This window comes from Dendrobium catenatum, unplaced genomic scaffold, assembly GCF_001605985.2.
Source record: "Dendrobium catenatum unplaced genomic scaffold, ASM160598v2 fragScaff_scaffold_1617, whole genome shotgun sequence".
Lineage (NCBI taxonomy): Eukaryota > Viridiplantae > Streptophyta > Magnoliopsida > Asparagales > Orchidaceae > Dendrobium > Dendrobium catenatum.
Genome location: NW_021320079.1, coordinates 739,031 through 760,411, shown reverse-complemented (window position 1 = coordinate 760,411; position 21,381 = coordinate 739,031). Strand labels below are relative to the sequence as shown.

Below are 21,381 nucleotides of genomic sequence, written 5' to 3'. Positions count from 1 at the left end.
AGCCCACAGGGAACATACCCAAGTTATCAATAATACGATGTGGAGGATTATAGAGCTCCCAAAAATGTTGAGTAATGGTAGATACAACCTCGGATCTGGAGGGCAGGGAAGCAGAAGCAAGAAGGTTAACCACAGAGTTGGAGTTACCCCTCCTACATCTAATTTTGCCATATAGGAATTTGAGATCATTTTCCCCTTGTTTCAACCACTTCACTTTAGCCCTTTGGATGATCCAAGATGCGTGCATTTCAGAAAATACAGCAATTCTAGCATTAACATCTTTTAAAGAAAGATTGAAAACAGTGTTATAAGGGTCAGCATGCAACCTTTCTAAAAGATACATTTGATTTTTTTGCAAAGCATCCATATGTCTACTAACAGAATTGTAAGAGGACCAAGACTCACTCTTAATGCTAGCTTTAAGACTCCTTAGACTGTTGCAAAGATGGGGAAAAGGATTACCAGTAACCAGTTCCGAGAAAGCCTTTAAAAGAATATTCCAAAACCCATCAATACTGGTCCAATAGTTTTTAAAGTGAAATCTGTGCCTCACCTGATTAGTCATACCAGAATGTACAATAATCGGACAGTGATCTGAGCAAGAGGAAATTTGAAGAGAATAAAAAGAATCAGGAAATTCTTTCAACCAACTATCATTCACAAGCACTCTATCTAGCTTAATGTGAATAGGATTATCAGATCGCTGATTATACCAGGTGAATTTCCTACCAACTGAGTGGAGATCCATAAGAGAATTGGTGAAGATCATGTGATTGAAATCAGATAGGGCTGATTGAGTTAAAGGTGAACCACCTAGCTTATCAGAGGCAAAACGACAATAATTAAAATCCCCTAGAACCGCCCAAGGAGAATCAACCATAGGGGAAATATTACCAATAATGTCCCAAAGTTCCTTGCGATCATTAGCACTGTTAAAAGCATAAATGACAAAGAGGTGGAAAATAACCTTGGAGGCAACAGTAACATACCCGGAAATAATCTGAGAGGATATAAGAGTGGGATTAAAATTCAATTTATTACCATCCCATTTAATCCATATCCTACCTGAAGAAGAGGTTGCAAAATTGTGACAGCTTTTCTCATTAGAGAAGACGGTATGAGAAATTTCAAAAAAAGGGTCTTGAAGAGCTTGGGAGTGAATCCTATTCTCCAAAATACACAACATATCCAGTTTGAAAGACTGAGAGAGACATTTGCAGCAATGGACTTTGTCAGGATGATTAAAGCCGCGAATGTTCCATACGGCTAAAGATGGGAAAGACATTATGAGTTGGTAGAGTGGGGCTTTTTCCCCTGCTTCCCCTTCACAGTTTTTTTAGAAAAAACCAAATTGTCTTGTTTAGACTTTTCCTTTTGTTTCTTCTTTTTGCTCCTATCTTCTAGCTGTTCCATGCCAAACAAAACATCCTCTACTAAAATGAGATCTTCCTCCACATTTAACACATTAAATTTGTTGGGGGAAGTGACCGAATTTTCTTTTTGGCTTGCAAAAAATTGAATTTTCAAAGAGTTGGAAGAGGTGGAAGCAACCTCCTCCTCATTAGGAGAGTTAAGATTAGGAATCTCTATCCCTTTTAGGTCCGAAAGGGGAATGTCAGCGTTCGGATTAACAACCAGGTTGCCAGAAAAGGTGGGCTCTTGGACATTTGGTGGAGTTGGGGAATGTGGTTGGTAGTGTAGAGGTTGTCCTATGATGTTAATAGGAACATTAAGAGAAGAAGAAGGGGGAAGGTTGAAAGGGGAAGAGACGGGAGTAGCTCTCTGATTTTGGTCGTATTTGGGCGGCCTTGACATGCTCAAATTTGTGTGATTCTTCCCTTTTCTGCTAGCACTCCTACCCCAGTTGTTTTGCATTTCATTAACCTGCACCTTTTCCCCAGAGACCACTTGTTTTAACGGGCAAAGAGAAGATTGGTGCATAAGGGACTTACAGTGGTCACATGGATATGGCCTCCATTAGTATTGCACCTTCAAGCTAACGACATCCCCATCTAGGGAAACCTTTATTTCTTCCAGATATGCAGCATTACAATCCACAAGAACACAAATCCTGGCATAGGTGAGGCGAGTCTTTTGCTCAGTCAAATTATCTGCAGCCAACGGTACTCTAATTTTACTAGCGATTCTAGAAATTCCCTCTGAATTCCAACATGCAAGAGGCAAATCGTGAATTTTCACCCATATAGGAACAAAATCAAAATTATCTCTCGTTGGCTTGAATTTGGGATGCCATTTTTGAAGAATAAATGGACGACCCAGCAGGAACCAAACACCACGAGACCAAACCATTTCGAAATCTTTCGAACAAGAGAATCGAATGAGTAAAAAACCATCACTCAAAGATAGTAGATTTACCGAACCTTTTAGAATCCATGTTCTCTTAATGGCGCCCAGTAGAGATTCGTAAAACGGCCTCCTGCCTATGGAGTATCCAACCAAACACAATCTCGAGTCCTCACCGCCCTTGGACAGGATTTCATCTGAGAAAGGAACAATCTCCGGATCCGAAGGGAAATGCGAAAGGTTGAGAGCTTTAGGAACTGAAGAGGCATGAGCAAAAACCCTGTTCCAATCCTTCGGAGTGAGCTTTGCAATTTTACCTGGAGACTGGACAAGCAGAGGAAAATCCACGAAGAGGAGTCCAGCCTCCATGCTAGCAGAGGAAGAGAAGTCCTCCGGCAGAGCCGGAGGAGGGAAAAAAAGGAAAAGAAACCCGGGAGAGGTGGCGGCGGCAGAGAAAGGAAACCCTAGCGCACTTCCGTCCTGTCAAGTGCCTTTTCTTTTTTTCTGATGTGAGGCTTTTAAATGTTTAGTTGTTAATAAAATAAAAAATGAAGCACCTCCATGTTGAAAATGAGGAAGGGTGAGGACGAGCCAGGGTACCAGCATGGTGACATTGGAGCATAGGTGACTATTTTTGAAATATAAAATATAATTAATACTTGAACAATGTTCTCTCCAAAATAATAAAATTGTATATGCATATTAATTTAATTTTTTATTAAAAAAAGGAAATAAATAAACATTTTTCTTAATAATGTTGACCTACACGCGAGGTTTAAAAAAAAATCCTCCGAAATCCAGCGTAAACCCATGTAACAATTTGGCGCCATTCGCATCTCTTTGCTCAAATACTGCGCAAATACAGTGGCCTTAATCAAAAGTTCTCTCTCGTTATTGGGAAGGGTAATTAATTATGGGGACTTGTTGACCACTGCTGGACTTCTTCTTGAACACCACCAAACTTCTGTCTGTTTGTTGACCACCGCTGGAATTTTTCCCGACCATCGTCGGACTTCCGCCCGTTTATCAACCACCACTAGATTTCTTCCCGATCACTGTTGGACTTCGGCTTGCTCGTCGACCATCGTCGGACTTCCGCCCAATCGTCGAATACCGCCGGAATTCTTTCCGACCACCGACGTACTTCTACTTGTTCGTCGACCACCGACGTACTTATTCTTGTTCGTCGATCATGATTGAAATTCCGCCTGTTTGTCAACCACTGCCGGAGTTTTTCTTAACCACTTAGGACTCCTTTGGAAAAGTTTTTCATTGCAAGACGGACTTATTTTATCAGTCTTTACCTTCCCATGTGTGAATAAAGGCAAGGACAAGTTTTAGTGGTGGTGGAAAAGGGTCTCTAATGGCATCCAAATCGCCCAAGTACTTTGAATGTTATGAAAATGTATGTATTTCAAGAATCTAGAAAAAATTATAATTTGAATTATTTGTTTCGTTGTAAGATAAATATAATAATTTATTTTCTTAAATGTTTAGTTGATTATAAAGAATAAAAAAAAATAAAACACCTCCATGTCGAAAATGTGGAAGGGTGAGGAGGAGCCAAGGTGCCATCATGGTGATATTGGAGCATAGGTGAATATTTTTGAAATATAAGATATAATTAATACTTGAACTATGTTCTCTCCAAAATAATAAAATTTTATATGCATATTGATTACATTTTTTATTTTAAAAAATAAAATAAATAAACATTTTTTTTTTCAATAATGTTAAAAAAAAATCCTCCAAAATACAGCGTAAACCCCATGTAACAATTCAGAGCCGTTCGCATCTCTTTGCTCAAATCCTGCACAAATCGCGACTCTGCCTTCGTTGATAAAACAAGAGCTAAATAGCCCTCTAGTTTTTCGTTTCTCCCTTGCGCACGAGCTCCCCAGTCATCCGAACTCCCTCTCCCTTGTTTGTATCTTCCGAGCCAACTGAGCCCTCTACTGCTGTCAAAATCCTCAACCAATCCAAACTACAGCCGACCTCCACCTACTTGCAAACTTCACCCTATCCGATCTCTACTTTACACAAGTCCCAAGACCCACGCTTACCTTCGATCCATCCTCCTTTCATTGTGCAGACTTCCACCTTGCCTACACTACCTCCACCTTGAGACTTCGAGAAGACCCATCTTCACTATGCCGATTTCCACAATGCCAACCTTCGATTTATCACTCCCCCCACCATCTACTTTAAGTGCAAGATGGTAAAATTTCAAATTTTAAATATCAAAATTTTCAAATGCCAAATCATGCTGCTACTATATGCCAGATACATGCTGAGTATCTAATTGACAACTGGCCTTAATCAAAAGTTCTCTCTCGTTATCGGGAGGGGTAATTAATTATAGGGGCTTGTGCCTATAGGAAACCAGAACTCAGATCTAAAGTCCAACAAAATGAGGGTGGAATCTCTAGGTAGTGTCTTATTTCAAACTCAATCTGCCTTCTGAAAATTTACACAGGAGCTTAATATGTCAAAACTCTCCGGAAAGAGGGAAGGCCAAATGCTTTCTCCGATTGATCAAATTTTAGATATATTTAAAAAACATATCATTCTAAAAAAATTATTAATGGAAGTAAAAATAATGAGAGTATTCTCAGATGCCACCTACTAAATATTCTCCTTCTTCCTGTCCTGCTTTTACTGTCCTTATCCTGCTTTTACTTTATGAAAGCAAACTCATATCATGCATGTGAGAGATCAAATGCCTGAGATAATATGAGCTTGTAAGAAAGAGCTGCCTTTCATCTTCAATTATTGATTGAGTGGTTCTTCACAGATTGAGAGAGGTAAGTAGTTCCTTCACCATAGATATTTCTTGCTCATCTAATTTTGTGACAGTGTAATCGTTTGAGTATACTTAAATTTGTTTCTTCGATTCTGATTTCTCGATTAGAGCTTTGGAATTTTGATTTATCAGTTAATTAGTTTTGTATCTTAAATATAGTTTTAATTTTGGTCTCATAGACTGAGACTGCACAGACCACATCAGAGATCAAATACTTGAGAAAAAATGGAGCTTTGAAGAGCTGCCTTCCCTGCTCAGGTATTTATTTATTGCTCCTTGTCAATTTTTTTTTTTTGTTTTTGGCCTTCAATTCTCATTTGTGATTTTAGAAATATAACCTTGAAATCTTCTTAACTGGGGGTGTTATGTCCGCTTGATAGTTTAGTTTCTAAAATAATGTAACTATTTACTTATTCAAACTCTTACTTCATTCAACCTATATCAATCACACATTTTATATTTAAATCAAATCAATTCAGATCATATTCAAATAATCCCTAAAATAAAATTAATTTTGCAATTAGAAATTAATCAAAATCTTATAAAAGGATGATAAATGCCCAATAAAGTTTTATAAACTAATAAAATCATAACTAACAATATACTAAATAAATTTATCAATAAACTCTATACTTTCACCTCCAAATTCAATAAATTGCCCAATTGGTCTGTAAATTGAGAAATTCATATAAAATACAATAAAAATTAGAAAAATACAAAATATTATTTTATAAACTTATAAAATTACAAAAAACAATAAACTAAATAAATATCTCAATTAATATCACATATGCACTTCCAAATTAAAAAACTTCCTAATTAATCTAGAACTTAAGAAATTCATCAAAAAAATTAATAAAAGTCCAAAAAATCTGAATTTTTTTTTTGGAACTTATAAAATTATAACAAATAATAGCCTGCATCCACTAGAGAAAAACTAATTCAAAAAATAATCTTTCTTTATAAGTCAATTAAAAGTGGAATAAAAGATGACCAATGGCTAATATTTAAATGGAAAGTATATATAATTGGAATTACAACCTACAAACTAATAGTAAAGTTGATCACCCACACATCCTAGAACACATTAATTATACATTATTTAGGCCATCAATCTTAAACATTTTAGATTATGATATTTATACTTTATTTATATGCATCTTACTTATATTTTTTATCTTTTTGTATGTTGTGTTGTGCTTTATTTTTCATTCTATTATAAATATTAAATCATTAACTTTAAACTCAAATCCTAAAATTTAAAATAGAACTCACCTGATTATAACTTTGATCAAAACCGAAACTAAAGCCTTCAGTTAGAGAATTGAACAATTAAACTAGAATATTGACTGACATTTGAAACCTCATGAGTTATACGCATTAAATCTTTCTAATTTTTCGCAGAACCAAAATAGATGTGATACAGATATTTGCATACTAGCATAGGACAACCTAAAAATAGAGTGATATTAGTGTTTTAGGAGAATTATTTTGAGCTTGTTTGTTCGTGAACAGGCTTATTTGATAAAGGTCATTTATTTAAAGCTCAATAAGAGAAAATAAGCTGAATATAAATCAAATATGATGATCTACTATTTTAAATAAATCAAATTTTAATACAAATAGAAAAAAAAAGTTCAAATCGAGCTTAAAGTAGCTATAATATCTTTCTCAAATATTCTCAAATTATCTTTCTCCGTCCTATATTCCTATTTTTACTTTATGAAAGCAAAATCATTTCATAAGATAATTTGAGCTTGTAAGAAAGAGCTACCTTTCCTCTTCAATTATTGAGCGAGTCATTCTTCACCGAGACAGAGGTGATTAGCTCCTTCACCTCTGCAATTTTATCATCATCATCTAATTTGGATTTTATAAACTGTCTGCACAGACCTCATCAGATCAAATACTTGAGAAATTTGGACCTTTGATGAGCTGCTTTCCCTTCTTGATTATTTATTTATTGCTCCTTCTCCATAGAAGTAATTAGTTCTTTCGGCTTGGCGTTAAGTTGTACTTTTGTTCGCATATAGTTCTTATGTGCTACTGTAAGTATGAATTGTGATTTGATTGTTTTTGGACTCAATACTCATTTGTGATTTTATATTGTTTTTTGTGTGCATAGAAAGGAACGAGAATCTGCAGAATCAGCTTTAGCTCATCTCTTTGCATTCAATTGATTGCTTTCAGCTGCAACAAGTATTTTAAACAATTTTTGTCTCATGAATCTCTCGCAACTCTCCTTATAACATAATGGAATATTATATCTTACTATACAATTTAATGATGCATGGCGGCAGGGATATTTGATTCTAATCATTGGACGAAGCCATGGCAGATATTATTGCTATGTTTGGCAGATGGGCGAAGTCAGGGTTATTGTCTCTTTTAGATGGATCTTCATCTTCATCTTCATCAGCGGAACCTACACGAGGAGGCCATGCTTTTGATGAGTTCCAGAGGATAATGAGAATGCTGCCGAGGATCAAAGCAGTGCTTGAAGATGCGGAGGAAAGGGAGATACAAGACAGATCTGTGAAGTTATGGCTTTCAGAGCTCAGGTGCTTGGCTTATGACATTGATGATGTAATCGATGAGTATGAGTATGATGTCCAGGCAGCCCAGATGGAAGTCAGAGTTGCAGAAGAGTCTTACCACCGTGTAAAGCACAAGCGAGGAGATGATGAACATTATGATCAAGATGAGCATGTGGAAGGTATTAATACATTAGCATTCTCATCTTCTCAAGTTCCAGCAATTTCTTATTGCATGGTTGAGAAGCTAAGGGAGATTCAGAAAAAATTCGATCACATTGAAAGGGATCGAAAGGGACTCCATTTAAGAGAGGATGATGGCGTGAGGCGAACTGCTAGTGCTCAAAATTATCGGCTTACCAGCTCTCTTGTCGATGAATCAAATATAATCGGGAGAAAGAGAGAGAAAGAGAAGATAGTGAAGTTATTGCTCTCAGATTTACAAGTGAGCAATAAAATTACAGTTATCCCAGTAGTTGGCATGGGGGGTGTGGGGAAGACAACGCTTGCCCAACTCATTTATAACGATCCTAGAATTTGTCAGTATTTTGATCTCCGTATATGGATCTATGTTTCTGAGGATTTTCATCTTGTGAAATTAACCAAAGAGATATATAGATCCACAACTAACAAATCATGTGAGGAGGACGTTGGATTCGATTATCTTCAAGATTCCATAAAAAAAGAACTGATGAAATTTAAAAGCATATTTTTGGTGTTGGATGATATGTGGAATGAGAATCAATGTCTCTGGGAGTCCTTCCTAATCCCCTTACACAGTGCAGGTATTGTGAATATTTTGTTCACAACACGTAATAAAAAGGTTGTGGATGTCATCCGGACTACAAACATCTTTCATTTGGGCTTTCTTTCTGAAAATCAAGGTTGGTGCTTGTTCCAACAACGTGCATTATGTGATGATGAGAATCTAATGAAGATTGGCCAAAAAATTGTAAACAAATGCGGTGGATTACCTTTGGCTATAAAACTACTTGGGAGCCATCTCCGATTTGAAAAAGATGAAGATAAGTGGATGTGCATCTTAGAAAGCGAGCTTTGGGACTTGGATCCAGGGACAAATGAAATTTTTCCTGCTCTTAAACTGAGTTATCAAATGCTGCCAATTCACCTGAAGCCATGCTTTAGGTATTGTTCTTTATTTCCTAAAAAGCGGATTCCTGATAAAAATCACCTAATATGGTTGTGGATGGCACAGGGTTATATCCAACCAAAAATAAGAGGCAAGACTATGGAGGAGATTGGTAGAGAGTATTTTGATGAACTCTTGGGGAGATCATTATTTCAAGCAACAAAATATGGAAACAATTTTGAGATGCATGACTTGGTTTATGATTTGGCAGTTTCTATTTCTAACAATGAGTTCATCATTATGAAATCAGAGGGTGACAACCAAAATAATTGCAGATCAAATAATGCTCGCCACTTAGCTGTACATGATGAACCAACAAATAATGAAGCACTAAAAGGCATTTTAGCGTTCCCATTTCTTAGCAGGCTTGTTGCTCTTCGTTCTATATTTTGTTATGATCGGAGAATAATCAATGATTTTCAACTTTTGGATTCAACACGCTTGCGAGTACTGCATATTGAGATCAATCAATTTGATTCAAACTTTTCAAAGTTTAATGGTTCAATTGCCTCAATGAAGCATTTACGCTATCTTTTCTTTTGTAGTTTAAATTTAAGGGCTCATCATTGGACCAAAGTTGCTCTTCCAAGCTTATTCAATTCATTACATAGTATTGGTAATGTGCAAGTGTTGGACTTATGTCATTATGATGATCCTATAATCTTACCATCAAGCATAAAAAATCTCATCAACCTTCGACATTTAATTCTACCGCATGGTTCTGTCATGCCATGTGGGATAAGCAAGTTAACTTGTCTCCAAACATTAAAATGTGTAGTTGTGAAGGATGGAGATCATGAAGGTGGTGGACTAGGTGAGATAGAAGACTTAGCCAGCCTTACAGGTAATTGTTGTATCAGTGGTATAGCTTATGCAAATAATGTTGAGGATTTCAAGAAGGCAAATATTAACGGGAAGAAGCATATTAGGGGACTACTCATAGATTGGCAGAATTTGACATGTTACGATAAATTTGATGTTCACATATATTTTGATGCAAAGAATCAAGTAAAGAAAAAAAGTTTTGAGTTGGAAGAGGTTAAACTTGAGGCATTGCGGCCTCACAACAACCTCAAAGCATTAGAGATACATAATTACCCTGGGATGCTATTCCCGTCATGGCTTGGTGATCCCTCGTATTCTAAGTTACAAGATATAACTCTTCAAGGGTGTAATAAATGGGATGGATCAGGTAAAGTGCTGGATAGAGATCTCCCATGTCTTCAAAGTATTTCCATCATTCAATGTGGTATGTTAAAAAATATAGAAGTAGTGCAGTCATCCTCACTTAAAAGACTAGTTATTAGATCTTGCCTGCAAATAACATCATTGCATTGGCTATGTAGTTTGCATAGACTTGAAAAGTTAGAAATCAGGATTTGTGATAATCTCTTTTTCTCTGCGGAGGAGATACTTCCTTCTACGTTGCAATTTGTATGTTTCGAAGATTGCTTTAAGTTGACATCAATACCAGGCCTGCAAAACCTTCCTTCACTTAAGGAATTGAAGCTAAAAAGATGCCCGAGCCTTGAACTCACTTTGGAAGAAAAGCTTTCAACCATACCTAGTGTTTTGGAGATTGTTGATTGCCCTCGATTAAAAATATGGTGCCTAAGATATAGATTCAAATACTTTCAGGTATGCTTAATTAGTCCTCAAATTCTTTGTTTTTCTTTTGATTATCATTTCTTGAACTACCCATTGCCAACAAAATTTTATAATATTTTATTTTACTGCTTTGGCTATCGTTAAAAAAAATATTCAAGTGAAGAAGAGCTCTCGTTCCTCATAAAAAATGCCGATCCACTTTGTCACATGTCATCATGAATGCTTTTACTTTATAAAAAAGCCTTCTCTAATTGCATTATTTATAATTTATAACAAAGTTATATTCATCACCTAAAAATTGTTGCATCTCTTATATATGAACTGTTATCTTAATTATATGTGCATTATTTCCGTACAATGTATTGAAAATAACCAATATATGTTTCCATAGTTCAATTCCAGCTTTCATTTTGAAAATAAAGAATATTAAATTTAAATATTAATTAGTTTTATTTTTTTTAGCAATTACTTGATTGATTTATATATATATCTGCATGTGTAATGATTAGGCTTAATCTAAAATTATATCTTGGTCGAGACAAAGTCCTTCACAATATGCGAGTCTATAAGTTTAGAATATTAATATAAATATTGCAAGTGACAATTATACAATGATTAATCTTGTATTATTTTTTGTTTAGCAAATATATCCTTTTTAGAGCTATGATGGAGCTGATGAAGAATCATCTAGGGGATCAACTGATTATTCCGACTATCACATGCATATGGTCACTGTAGGAAAGAGAAATGTATTCTTAGGAGGGAATGGTAAGCCAACAAGTTGCTACCCAGAAAGCAGTGCTGGAGCATATCCAAAAATCACAAGCGGACATACAAATGTAGTATCCTTAGATTATGGAGAAGCTTCAGAGGAGGGAGCAGTACAATGGAAAACAACCTGCAGTGACAGAGGAGAGTGAGGATATAGATTCTAAGTAGATTGTTTGTGATTATAATTAATTTGTGTTGTTGGTATTTGAATGTATAAGAACTCTATGATTTATTGCATGCGTGTTTGATAATTGTAGAACTGTTGAACTTTTGTACTTTTTAAAAATATTTTTTCTACAATGTTGAAATATTAGCTTATGTTGTGAGTATTTCTTATTACTTATATATTGTTTCAATGTAGAATAATTGATACAAGAGTCTGTTTCTTTTTATCTCAGCTACAAGTTTCTAGTGGATTTCCATCATAGCATGTATTATGCTTAAAACGTCGATATCTATGATGAATTGATGATTTTGTTTCTGTTGGATTTGACCATTGATATTTTTGGTAGATCACCAATGGAACTGTTCGACAACAATAATTAAAAAGAAAAGGAAATGTGACTAAGGAAATACAAGTATAAACTAAAAAAAAAAATCTAAAAAAATATGAAATGAGATTCTATTGTTAGTAAGTTTGCTCTTTTGGTGATGGTCCACCAAGCATTTTGCTAAAACTAGATCTGCATGTTTACATATATGCTATCAAGTGAAATACTAAGTTCACAATTTACATTAGTTATTTTATGACACTCCCATAATAAATCGATTACGGTTTGTAGGGACATTCCCATTCCAATTTATAAGCTGGGATAATTTTGATTGTAGGATCCACTTCACAAGTTGTCATTGTAGGAGATGTTGGATATATGTAGATGACCTAGCTAGACATTGTACCATCATCAATCTCTAACAATTTTATTGATGTGCATCATGACATGTTCCTTGTGAGTCTATATATAGTTAGGGGTGTCAATTTTTGACACGACGCAAAACCCGACCCGGAAAAATCCGAGTTCAGGTCAACCTGTTTGCGAAACGGGCCTGGTTCGGATTCGGATTTTTGACCCGTTTGAAAGAATGGGCTGGGTTCGGGTTGACCAGACAACCCAAAATTGACCCAATATTCACCTGGATTGCTTTGCCCGTTCTATGTTTTTCCTCCTGGGGTGAACCAACACTGCACCGCGCAGGATTTGTCAACGCCTCAGCCGCTCAGCGGGATTAATGGACTCGTCATGCGTCACTTGAGACTCACGTCACTCGAGACTCGCGTCAACGCTGCATCAAGTGTCACTCGAGACTCGTGTCAACATCAACGATGCGTCGTCCGTACTCTGGAATCTAGCGATCTCGCGTTCCAAACTTGTCTCATTGCGTCGCTGCCTCGAGCGGCCGAGCCCTCGGCCAGCCAAACATGTCGTGCTACGTCGCTTCCTCAAGCGGTCAATCTGGCACGCCTGCCTCGACCCAATCCAGCCGCACGACTGCACGAGGCACCTTGAGGAATCGACCTGGCAGCCTGCCACCTCGCCCAATCCGGCATGCTCGCCTACCGTTTTTTAAACCATAATTTAAAAAAAAATATAGCGGGTTGTCGAGTCGTGTCGGGTCAACCCGTAACCCACGCGGGTCGGGTCTGTGTTGACAATCCTGACAATGTTGACTCGGTTATGGTCAACCCGTTTACAACCGAGTCAAGTCGGGTTCGACCTGAACCAGACCCGTTGACCCAAATTGACACCCCTATATATAGTATGAGGTTGACACCTTAGAGTATATAACTTAGATGTAAGTCCTCTATACATACCAGAGTACTCTCCCCATCTCTAAGCCTAGGGCTAGGTTCACATCCTTTGTCTACAAGATTGCCTTGAATGAGGTAAATCATGGTTACTAGCCAAAGAACTACTCAGGGTTTTGGTCAGGCACCCATGCTCTCTGCATGGGTGGGCTTCTACCACTCACACCCACCCATGACAACTTTCAGGATGTCGTTCCTACCCATACCCATGTGTTGCCTGACCTTAGTCGCAGAGGTCATCATGATCGATAGAACAATATATCATTCACATGAGCGGGCTTTAAACTATTGCGCTTCTTAGTTAGTGTGTTGTCGGTATATGAAAAGTTATTCTCATACATTGCGCTGGTTGCCGGAATTCACAGAATAGAGCACGTTATGTGCTTCATGATCGAGAACATCTTCACGTCCATGAGCCCCCGCCACTTCAGGACGTTGACCATGATCTCAACGTTGTTCAATATTGTGCACTACACAGTGAGGATTGCGTCAATATATGACTTACAGTGATTAACAATGCAATTCAATTTATCCCTAAATGTTGGGTACCCACCCAACTCACCCACGAGTCCATGGGCATACCCATACTCACCTATACCCATTGGATATGGGTTGGTATGTGGGTATGGGTACCCAATGTAGGGCTCCGTGATACTAACAATGATCATTTGGCCGCCACTCGATTAAATAGAATAGGGGCACTGACGAACCCAAGCAATGAAGTCTTAAAATTTTGACCGGGCACGTTATACCAATTTAGCAGGATAGTTTCTACCCTCTACTCATGCCAATCTCACACTTTATGTTTAAATCAAATCAATTTAGATCATATTCAAAGAACCCCTAAAAAGTAATTAATTTAATCTAATCATACTAAAATAAAATCAATCATAAAATTAAGTAAATCTAAGTAAAAAATACACACTAATATATAATTAAAAGAAGAAACTAGGCTTATAATAATAAAATTAACAAATTTAGATTAAATTGGAATGATAATAAGCAAATGACCTATGCAATTGAAAATTAAATAAAAATTCAATAAAGTCAGATTCTATAAGCCCCATAAAATCATAAGGAATAATAAATAAATAAAATAAACATTTCAATAAACTCTGCACTTTCACCTCGAAATTTAACAAATTGCCTAATTGGCATAGAAATTGAGAAATTCATTAAAAAAATTAGAAAAATTCAAAATATTTTTTTATAAACTTATAAAATCAGAGCAAACAATAAACTAAATAAATATATCAATTAACATCACATCTTTACTTTCAATTTTGCCTACGACCGGATGTTCCTCTGCATCCTTACACCGGACCAAATAAAAGTTCCAACTAGACGCCATTAAGCATTAGAGATCTTTTGCCACCATGACTTGTTGATTTTTATTTTTGAAAAAAAGTGATTTAAAACGGCTATAATTTTTTATAAAAATAATTATAAACACATCATAAGAAAAATAATTTTTTAAAAATATTATTATAGAAAATAAATTTGTACTATAAAAATTCTTAAAATCAACAAAAATAAGACATAAAAATAGAAATTATAATTAAAATTTTAAAAATAAAGTAATAAAAAAATTATCTCCCAAAGAAAATCTTAGACTCATATAGGAAGATAAGTCAAAGCCGCCCTATTGGACTTAGAAAGAGCCTTTCCACTAAAAAAATACTTAGAAAAAGACTCAAACAAATTAGAATTAAGTACTAATTAAATTATCCTAAATTATATCTATATCAATTGTGCATATTGACGCATCATATCATAGGAAATCAATATTTTTAAGTATTTTTTAAGGTGGATAAATTTATTGCACAAATAATTACATGCAAAAAAAAATAAATTTTGAGGGTGGGCTCACTTAATTAAGTAGAGAGTGGGGGGGTAAAATATCAAAAATTATCTCCCTCATATGTAAAAGTTATAAGATTAAAAATAAACTCTCACCCTCTACTTTATTAAGTGATAAAAAAAGAGAAAATAACGAAAGAATATTCTCATAATTTTTCTCTCTACTTTTATTTTATGAAAGCGAAATCATATCATGCATGTGAGAGATCAAATGCCTAAGATAATTTGAGCTTCTAAAGAAAGAGCTGCCTTTCCTCTTCAATTATTGATTGAGTAGTTCTTCATAAAGACAGAGGTAATTAGCTCCTTAATCTAATTTTGGTCTTATAGATTGTCTCCACAGACCTCATCAGATCAAATACTTGAGAAATTTGGAGCTTTGATGAGCTACCTTGTCCTAGAAGTAATTAGTTCTTTCAGCTTGGCTTTAAGTTGTAATTTTGTTCTCATACAGCTCTTCTGTGCTCCTATGAGTATGATTTGTGATTTGATTTGTTTTTGGCCTTCAGTTCTCATTTCTGATTTTATATAGTTTTTTGTATGCATAGAAAGCAACGAGAATCTGCATAATCTGCTTTAGCTTATCTCTTTGCATTCAATTGATTGCTTTCCGCTGCAACAAGTATTTTAAACTATTTTTGTTTCATGAATCTCTCGGAACTCTCCTTCTAACATAAATACATAATGGAAGATTATATCTTACTATACAATTTAATGATGCATGGCAGGGATATTTGATTCTAATCATTGGACGAAGCCATGGCAGATATTATTGCTATGTTCAGCAGATGGGCGAAGTCAGGGTTATTGGCTCTTTTAGATGGATCTTCATCTTCATCTTCATCAGTGGAACCTACACGAGGCAATGCTTTAGATGAGTTCCAGAGGATAATGAGAATGCTACCGAGGATCGAAGCAGTGCTTGAAGATGCAGAGGAAAGAGAGATACAAGACAGATCTGTGAAGTTATGGCTTTCAGAGCTCAGGTGCTTGGCTTATGACATTGATGATGTAATCGATGAGTATGAGTATGATGTGCAGATAGCCCAGATGGAAGCCAGAGCTGCAGAAGAGTCCTACCACCATGGCAAGCGCAAGCGAGGCGATGATGAACGTTATGGTCAGATTGAGCATTTAGAAGGTCTTAATACATTAGCATCCTCATCTTATCAAGTTCCAGCAGTTTCTGATGGCATGGTTGAGAAGCTAAGGGAGATTCGGGAAAGATTCGATGAGATTGAAAGGGATCGAAAGGGACTTCGTTTAAGAGAGGACGATGGTGTGAGGCGAACTGTTAGTGCACAAAATTATCGGCTTACCAGCTCTCTCGTCGATGAATCAAATATAATCGGGAGAGAGAGTGAGAAAGAGAAGATTGTGAAGTTATTGCTCTCAGACGTACAAGTGAGCAATAAAATTACAGTCATCCCAATAGTTGGCATGGGGGGTGTGGGGAAGACAACGCTGGCCCAACTCATTTATAATGATCCTAGAATTCGTCAGTATTTTGATCTACGGATATGGATCTATGTTTCTGAGGATTTTGATCTTGTGAAATTAACCAAAGAGATATATAGATCCATAACTAACAAATCATGTGAGGAGCATGTTGGATTTGATTATCTTCAAGATTCCATTAAAAAAGAACTGATGAAATTTAAAAGAATGTTTTTGGTGTTGGATGATGTGTGGAATGAGAAGCAATTTCTCTGGGAGTCCCTAAAAGTCCCATTTCACAATGCAGGCGTTGTGAATATTTTGTTGACAACCCGAAATGAAAAGGTTGCAGATGTCATGCGGACTATGAACTACTGTCGTTTGGGCTTTCTTTCCAAAGATGAAGGTTGGCGATTGTTCAATCAATATGCTTTATGTGGTGATGAGAACCTGATGAGGATTGGCCAAAAAATTGTAAACAAATGTGATGGATTACCTTTGGCTATAAAACTACTTGGAAGCCATCTTCAATTTGAAAGAGATGAAGATAAGTGGATGAGCATCTTAGAAAGCGAGCTTTGGGACTTGGATCCAGGGACAAATGAAATTTTTCCTGCTCTTAAACTGAGTTATCAAAGGATGCCGATTCACTTGAAGCCATGCTTTAGGTACTGTTCTTTATTTCCTAAAAAGCATATTCCTGATAAAAATTGCCTTGTATGGTTGTGGATTGCACAGGGCTATATCCAACCAAAAATAAGAGGCAAGACTATGGAGGAGACTGGTAGAGAGTATTTAGATGAACTCTTGGGGAGATCGTTCTTTCAAGCAACAGAATCTACAGACTATTTCGAGATGCATGACTTGATTTATGATTTGGCAGTTTTTATTTCTGACAATGAGTTCATCAGTATGAAATTAAATGGTGGCAACCAAAATATATGCATATCAAATAATGCTCGCCACTTAGCTGTACATGATGAACCAACAAATAATGAAGCACTAAAAGACATTATAGCGTTCCCCTTTCTTAGCAGGCATGTTGCTCTTCGTTCTATATTTTGTTATGCCAGAAGAATAATCAATTATTTTCAACTTTCGGATTCAACACGATTGCGAGTACTTCATATTGAAATCGATCAATTTGTTTCAAACTTTACAAAGTTTATTGGTTCAACTGCCTCAATGAAGCATTTACGCTATCTTTACATTCATGCTTATGCACGGCGTCCTCTTTGGGAAGATGTTGCTCTTTCAAGCTTATTCAATTCATTACATAGTATGGTTAATGTGAAAGTGTTGGACTTGTCTGGTGTTCATTATCCTATAATGTTACCAGCAAGCATAAAAAATTTTATCAACCTTCGACATTTGATTCTACCAGATGACTCTTTCATGCCATGTGGGATAAGCAAGTTAACTTGTCTCCAGACATTAAAAAAAATAGTTGTACAGGATGGAAATCATGAAAGTGGTGGACTAGGTGAGATAGAAAACTTAGCAAGCCTTACAGGGAGTTGTTGTATATGTAATATAAAATATGCAAATAATGTTGAGGATTTCAAGAAGGCAAATATTAATGGGAAGAAGCAAATTAGGAGACTATTCATAGATTGGCATAGTACGATGATTTATTCTTATCTTATTCCATTTGATGTTTGCATATATTTTGAAGCAAATGATAAAGTAAAGAAACAAAGTTTTGAGTTGGAAGAGGTGAAACTTGAGGCATTGCGGCCTCACAACAACCTCAAAAAATTAGAGATACATAATTACCCTGGGATACTATTCCCATTGTGGCTTGGTGATCCCTCGTACTGTAAGTTACAAGATATAACCCTTCAAGGATGTAATGAATGGGATGGATCAGGTAGAGTGCTGGATAGAGATCTCCCATGTCTTCGAAGTATTTTCATCTTGGATTGTGCTATGTTAAAAAATATAAAAATAGTGCAGTCATCCTCACTTAGAAGACTACTTGTTGAAGAATGCCCAAATATAACATCATTGCATGGGCTATGTAGTTTGCATAGACTTGAAAAGTTAGAAATCAGGGGATGTAATAATCTCTTGATCTCTGCGGAGGAGATACTTCCTTCTAAGTTGCAATTTGTATGTTTCAAAGATTGCTGGGAGTTGACATCAATACCAGGCTTGCAAAACCTTCCTTCACTTAAGGAATTGAAGCTAATTAGATGCCCGAAACTTGAACTCACTTTGGAAGAAAAGCTTTCAACCATACCTAGTGTTTTGAAGATTGCTAATTGCCCTGGATTAGAAAAGTGGTGCCAAATATATGGATTCAAATATATTCAGGTATGTTTAATCAGTCCTCAAATTCTTTGATTTTCTTTTGATTGTCATTTCTTGTACTAGCTAGCTATAGATGAAAATAAAAAGGAGGTGACTAGAAAAATCGTTGCTACCCATTGCCAACAATATTTGATAATATTTTCTTTTGCTGCTTTGGCTATCGTTCAAATTGTTCAAGTGAAGAAAGAGCTCTCGTTTCTCAGAAAAAAAATAACAAATATATGTTTCCATAGTTCAATTCCAACTTTCATTTTGAAAATAAAGAATATTAAATTTAAATATTAATTAGTTTTAATTTTTTAGTAATTACTTAATTATCTGCATGTGTATTGGTTAGGTTTAATCTAAAATTATACCTTGGTCGAAACAATTATAAATATTGCAAGTGACAATTATGTAATGACTAATCTTATGCTATTTTTTGTTGAGTGACATGGCTTTTACTTAGCCAGGCTGGAACTTATGAAGAATGCTCTAGCGGATCAAGTGATTATTCTGATTATGACATATGATCATTGTGGGAAAGCAAAATGCATGAGGAGCGAGTTTATGCATGGATTAGGCTCTCAGGCTTACAAAATCGAGGGATAGTGCTCTACTTGTGCTGAAGCTTCTCAATAAGCACTCAGGAGGGCATGGTAAGCCAACAAGTTACTACTCGGAAAGCAGTGCAAGAGCATATCCAAAAATCACAAGTGGACATGTAAATGTAGCATACTTAGATTATGGAGAAGCTTCAGAGAATGAGGGAGTGGTTCAATGGAAAATAACATGCAGTGGCAAAGGAGAGTGACGATGCAGATTGATTCTAAGTATATTGTCTGTGATTATAATTAATTTGTATTGTTGGTAAGTGTTTGATAATTGTAGAACTATTGAACTTTTGTACTTTTTAAGAATAATTTTTTACAATGTTGAAATATTAGATTATCTAAACTGTTGTGAGTATTTCTTATTACTTATATATTATATTCAAGAAAAAAAAACACTATATTGTTGAATAATTGATACGAGAGGTTGTTTCTTTTTATCTCTGCTAAAGATAATATTTGGACATATTTTTTCGATTAATATTTTCCAACTATTAAGGCTTCATTTAGGAGAATTTTTTATCACTGCTTTGTGGCTGCTTTTAAATTTTTAAACTAGAAACCAATAAAAAAAAAGTATCTCGAACAAACCCTAAGATTTAATTTGGACAACTTTCTTATTACAAACTTTTTAGCACAAATCAAATTAAAATCGCACAAATTAACAAAGTTCAAATCAAATTTAAAAAAAAAAACCTTTAATGTGGATACAATTTAATTTCATAATTTAATCATACTAAACCAAATCCATCATAAAATAAAATCAAATATAAGGTTAAGCAAACCTAAATAAATCGTGCATGTTCATACTGAGTAAATTTATAATTAAATACAAAATAATAAAGAAAAATATAATAGAATAATGATACCACCACAAATGAATAATCTTGACACCTAGAAATTAACCAAAACTCTAAGAAAATTTGAAAAAAGAAAAAAAAAACAGCAGTTTTCGCTTAATAAATTATAAAATGTGACTCTCTAATTGCAATTAAATATCATAAATTTGATTCGATTGAATGTAAGTTCTCTGTAATTAAATTTATTTACATATAATACCTTTATAGACATTTGCTAAAACTAGATATGTTTACATATATGCTATTTTGATAGTATCTTGATGTGCATCATGCCATGTTCCTTGTAAGTCTACATATAGTATGAGGTTGACACCTTAGGGTAGTAAAAAATTTTTTTTTAACAGATCAAATTTCATTAAAGGGAAATGATTCAATCAAAGACCATACTCAGGGCCACATCAATCAATTACAAAGTAAAAGACAAGGTGCGATGTAAACTGATAAATTGATGGGAGGCATAAAAAATTTGCGGACTCGGCCAGGATGGGGCCATCCATGAGAGACAACAAAATTGAAAGTGAGAAGCAGCCAAATCAGCAAAACGAGCCGCCCAGGTTGCCAACCAACCCTGGCCATCACCGGCACTTGCAGTAGAGCTTCTTCCTCATCGTCCATGTCGAAACTAAATGAATCGGACTTGGCAGCCAAAAGCAACGAAAGTTCTATCATCCTCCAAACCACAACAACCAAAGGAAATTGGACTTGGCAAAGAGAGAATCATCTCTTCTTGGATTTACGTGTATGTTGCGAAATGAAAAATCTGTCAAGTGAGCCTATTTCAAAATTTCTATCATCCTCCCCACTGTCACTCGACATGTCATCCTTCAACCAATCACATTGCCACCTAACCGAATGGGTAATCAAATTAGCATTTGAGATAACTAAAATAGGAGCCTCAACTAAAGCCACCTCCTCACCTGCCTCCCCATCAAAAACCACAACTTGTTCTCCAACCTTACCAACAGTCAGAATCCCCTCCTCCATCTGACTAGGACTTTCATTAAAATTCACATAACATTTAATACCCAACACAGCCACAATGGGAGGCTCCAAATTAGGGGAAACATCCCCATCCACACCACCATACACCAGATAAACCATTCACAATGGGAGGCTCCAAATTCTTTGTTTCGATCTTTTTTTTTTTCGTAAAGTAGATATGGGAGTTATGAGGCTTTATGGGATTTGGCCGAAGAAGCATGCGAATGAAAGAAAGATGTCTACCTTTGCAATGAGCAAGCTCACGTCGACAGCAGGGAGGTGTGATTTTAAATCCGATAGGAATGAACATCGTTGAAGGAGGTGAAAAAGTAATTGAGTGATTCATTCAAAACTCTACCTGCCACA

General features: G+C 35.7%; 2 protein-coding genes and 1 long non-coding RNA gene across 4 annotated transcripts; all 3 read left to right on the top strand.

The window, feature by feature from the left end:
* The first annotated feature begins 4,997 nt into the window (after window positions 1-4,997).
* LOC114581246 lies at window positions 4,998-7,543 on the top strand. Its single transcript, XR_003703135.1, has 3 exons — window positions 4,998-5,108; window positions 5,267-5,365; window positions 7,408-7,543. It is a non-coding gene; the product is annotated as an uncharacterized LOC114581246 (long non-coding RNA).
* LOC110093131 (putative disease resistance protein RGA3) lies at window positions 7,542-11,421 on the top strand. The gene is made up of 2 exons (XM_028701034.1): window positions 7,542-10,429; window positions 11,041-11,421. Exons 1-2 carry the CDS (start codon window positions 7,574-7,576, stop codon window positions 11,056-11,058), a joined length of 2,874 nt encoding a protein of 957 aa, XP_028556867.1. The 5' UTR covers window positions 7,542-7,573; the 3' UTR covers window positions 11,059-11,421.
* Window positions 11,422-14,995: 3,574 nt separating this feature from the next.
* On the top strand, window positions 14,996-19,532 carry LOC110093132 (disease resistance protein RGA2-like). Of its 2 annotated transcripts, none has more exons than XM_028701033.1 (3): window positions 14,996-15,129; window positions 15,563-18,587; window positions 19,037-19,532. In XM_028701033.1, exons 2-3 carry the CDS (start codon window positions 15,594-15,596, stop codon window positions 19,094-19,096), a joined length of 3,054 nt encoding a protein of 1,017 aa, XP_028556866.1. In that variant the 5' UTR covers window positions 14,996-15,129; window positions 15,563-15,593; the 3' UTR covers window positions 19,097-19,532. The 2 variants fall into 2 exon arrangements, with proteins under 2 accessions (XP_028556866.1, XP_028556865.1); XM_028701032.1 differs by having other exon boundaries at window positions 15,024-15,237.
* Window positions 19,533-21,381: the final 1,849 nt, after the last annotated feature.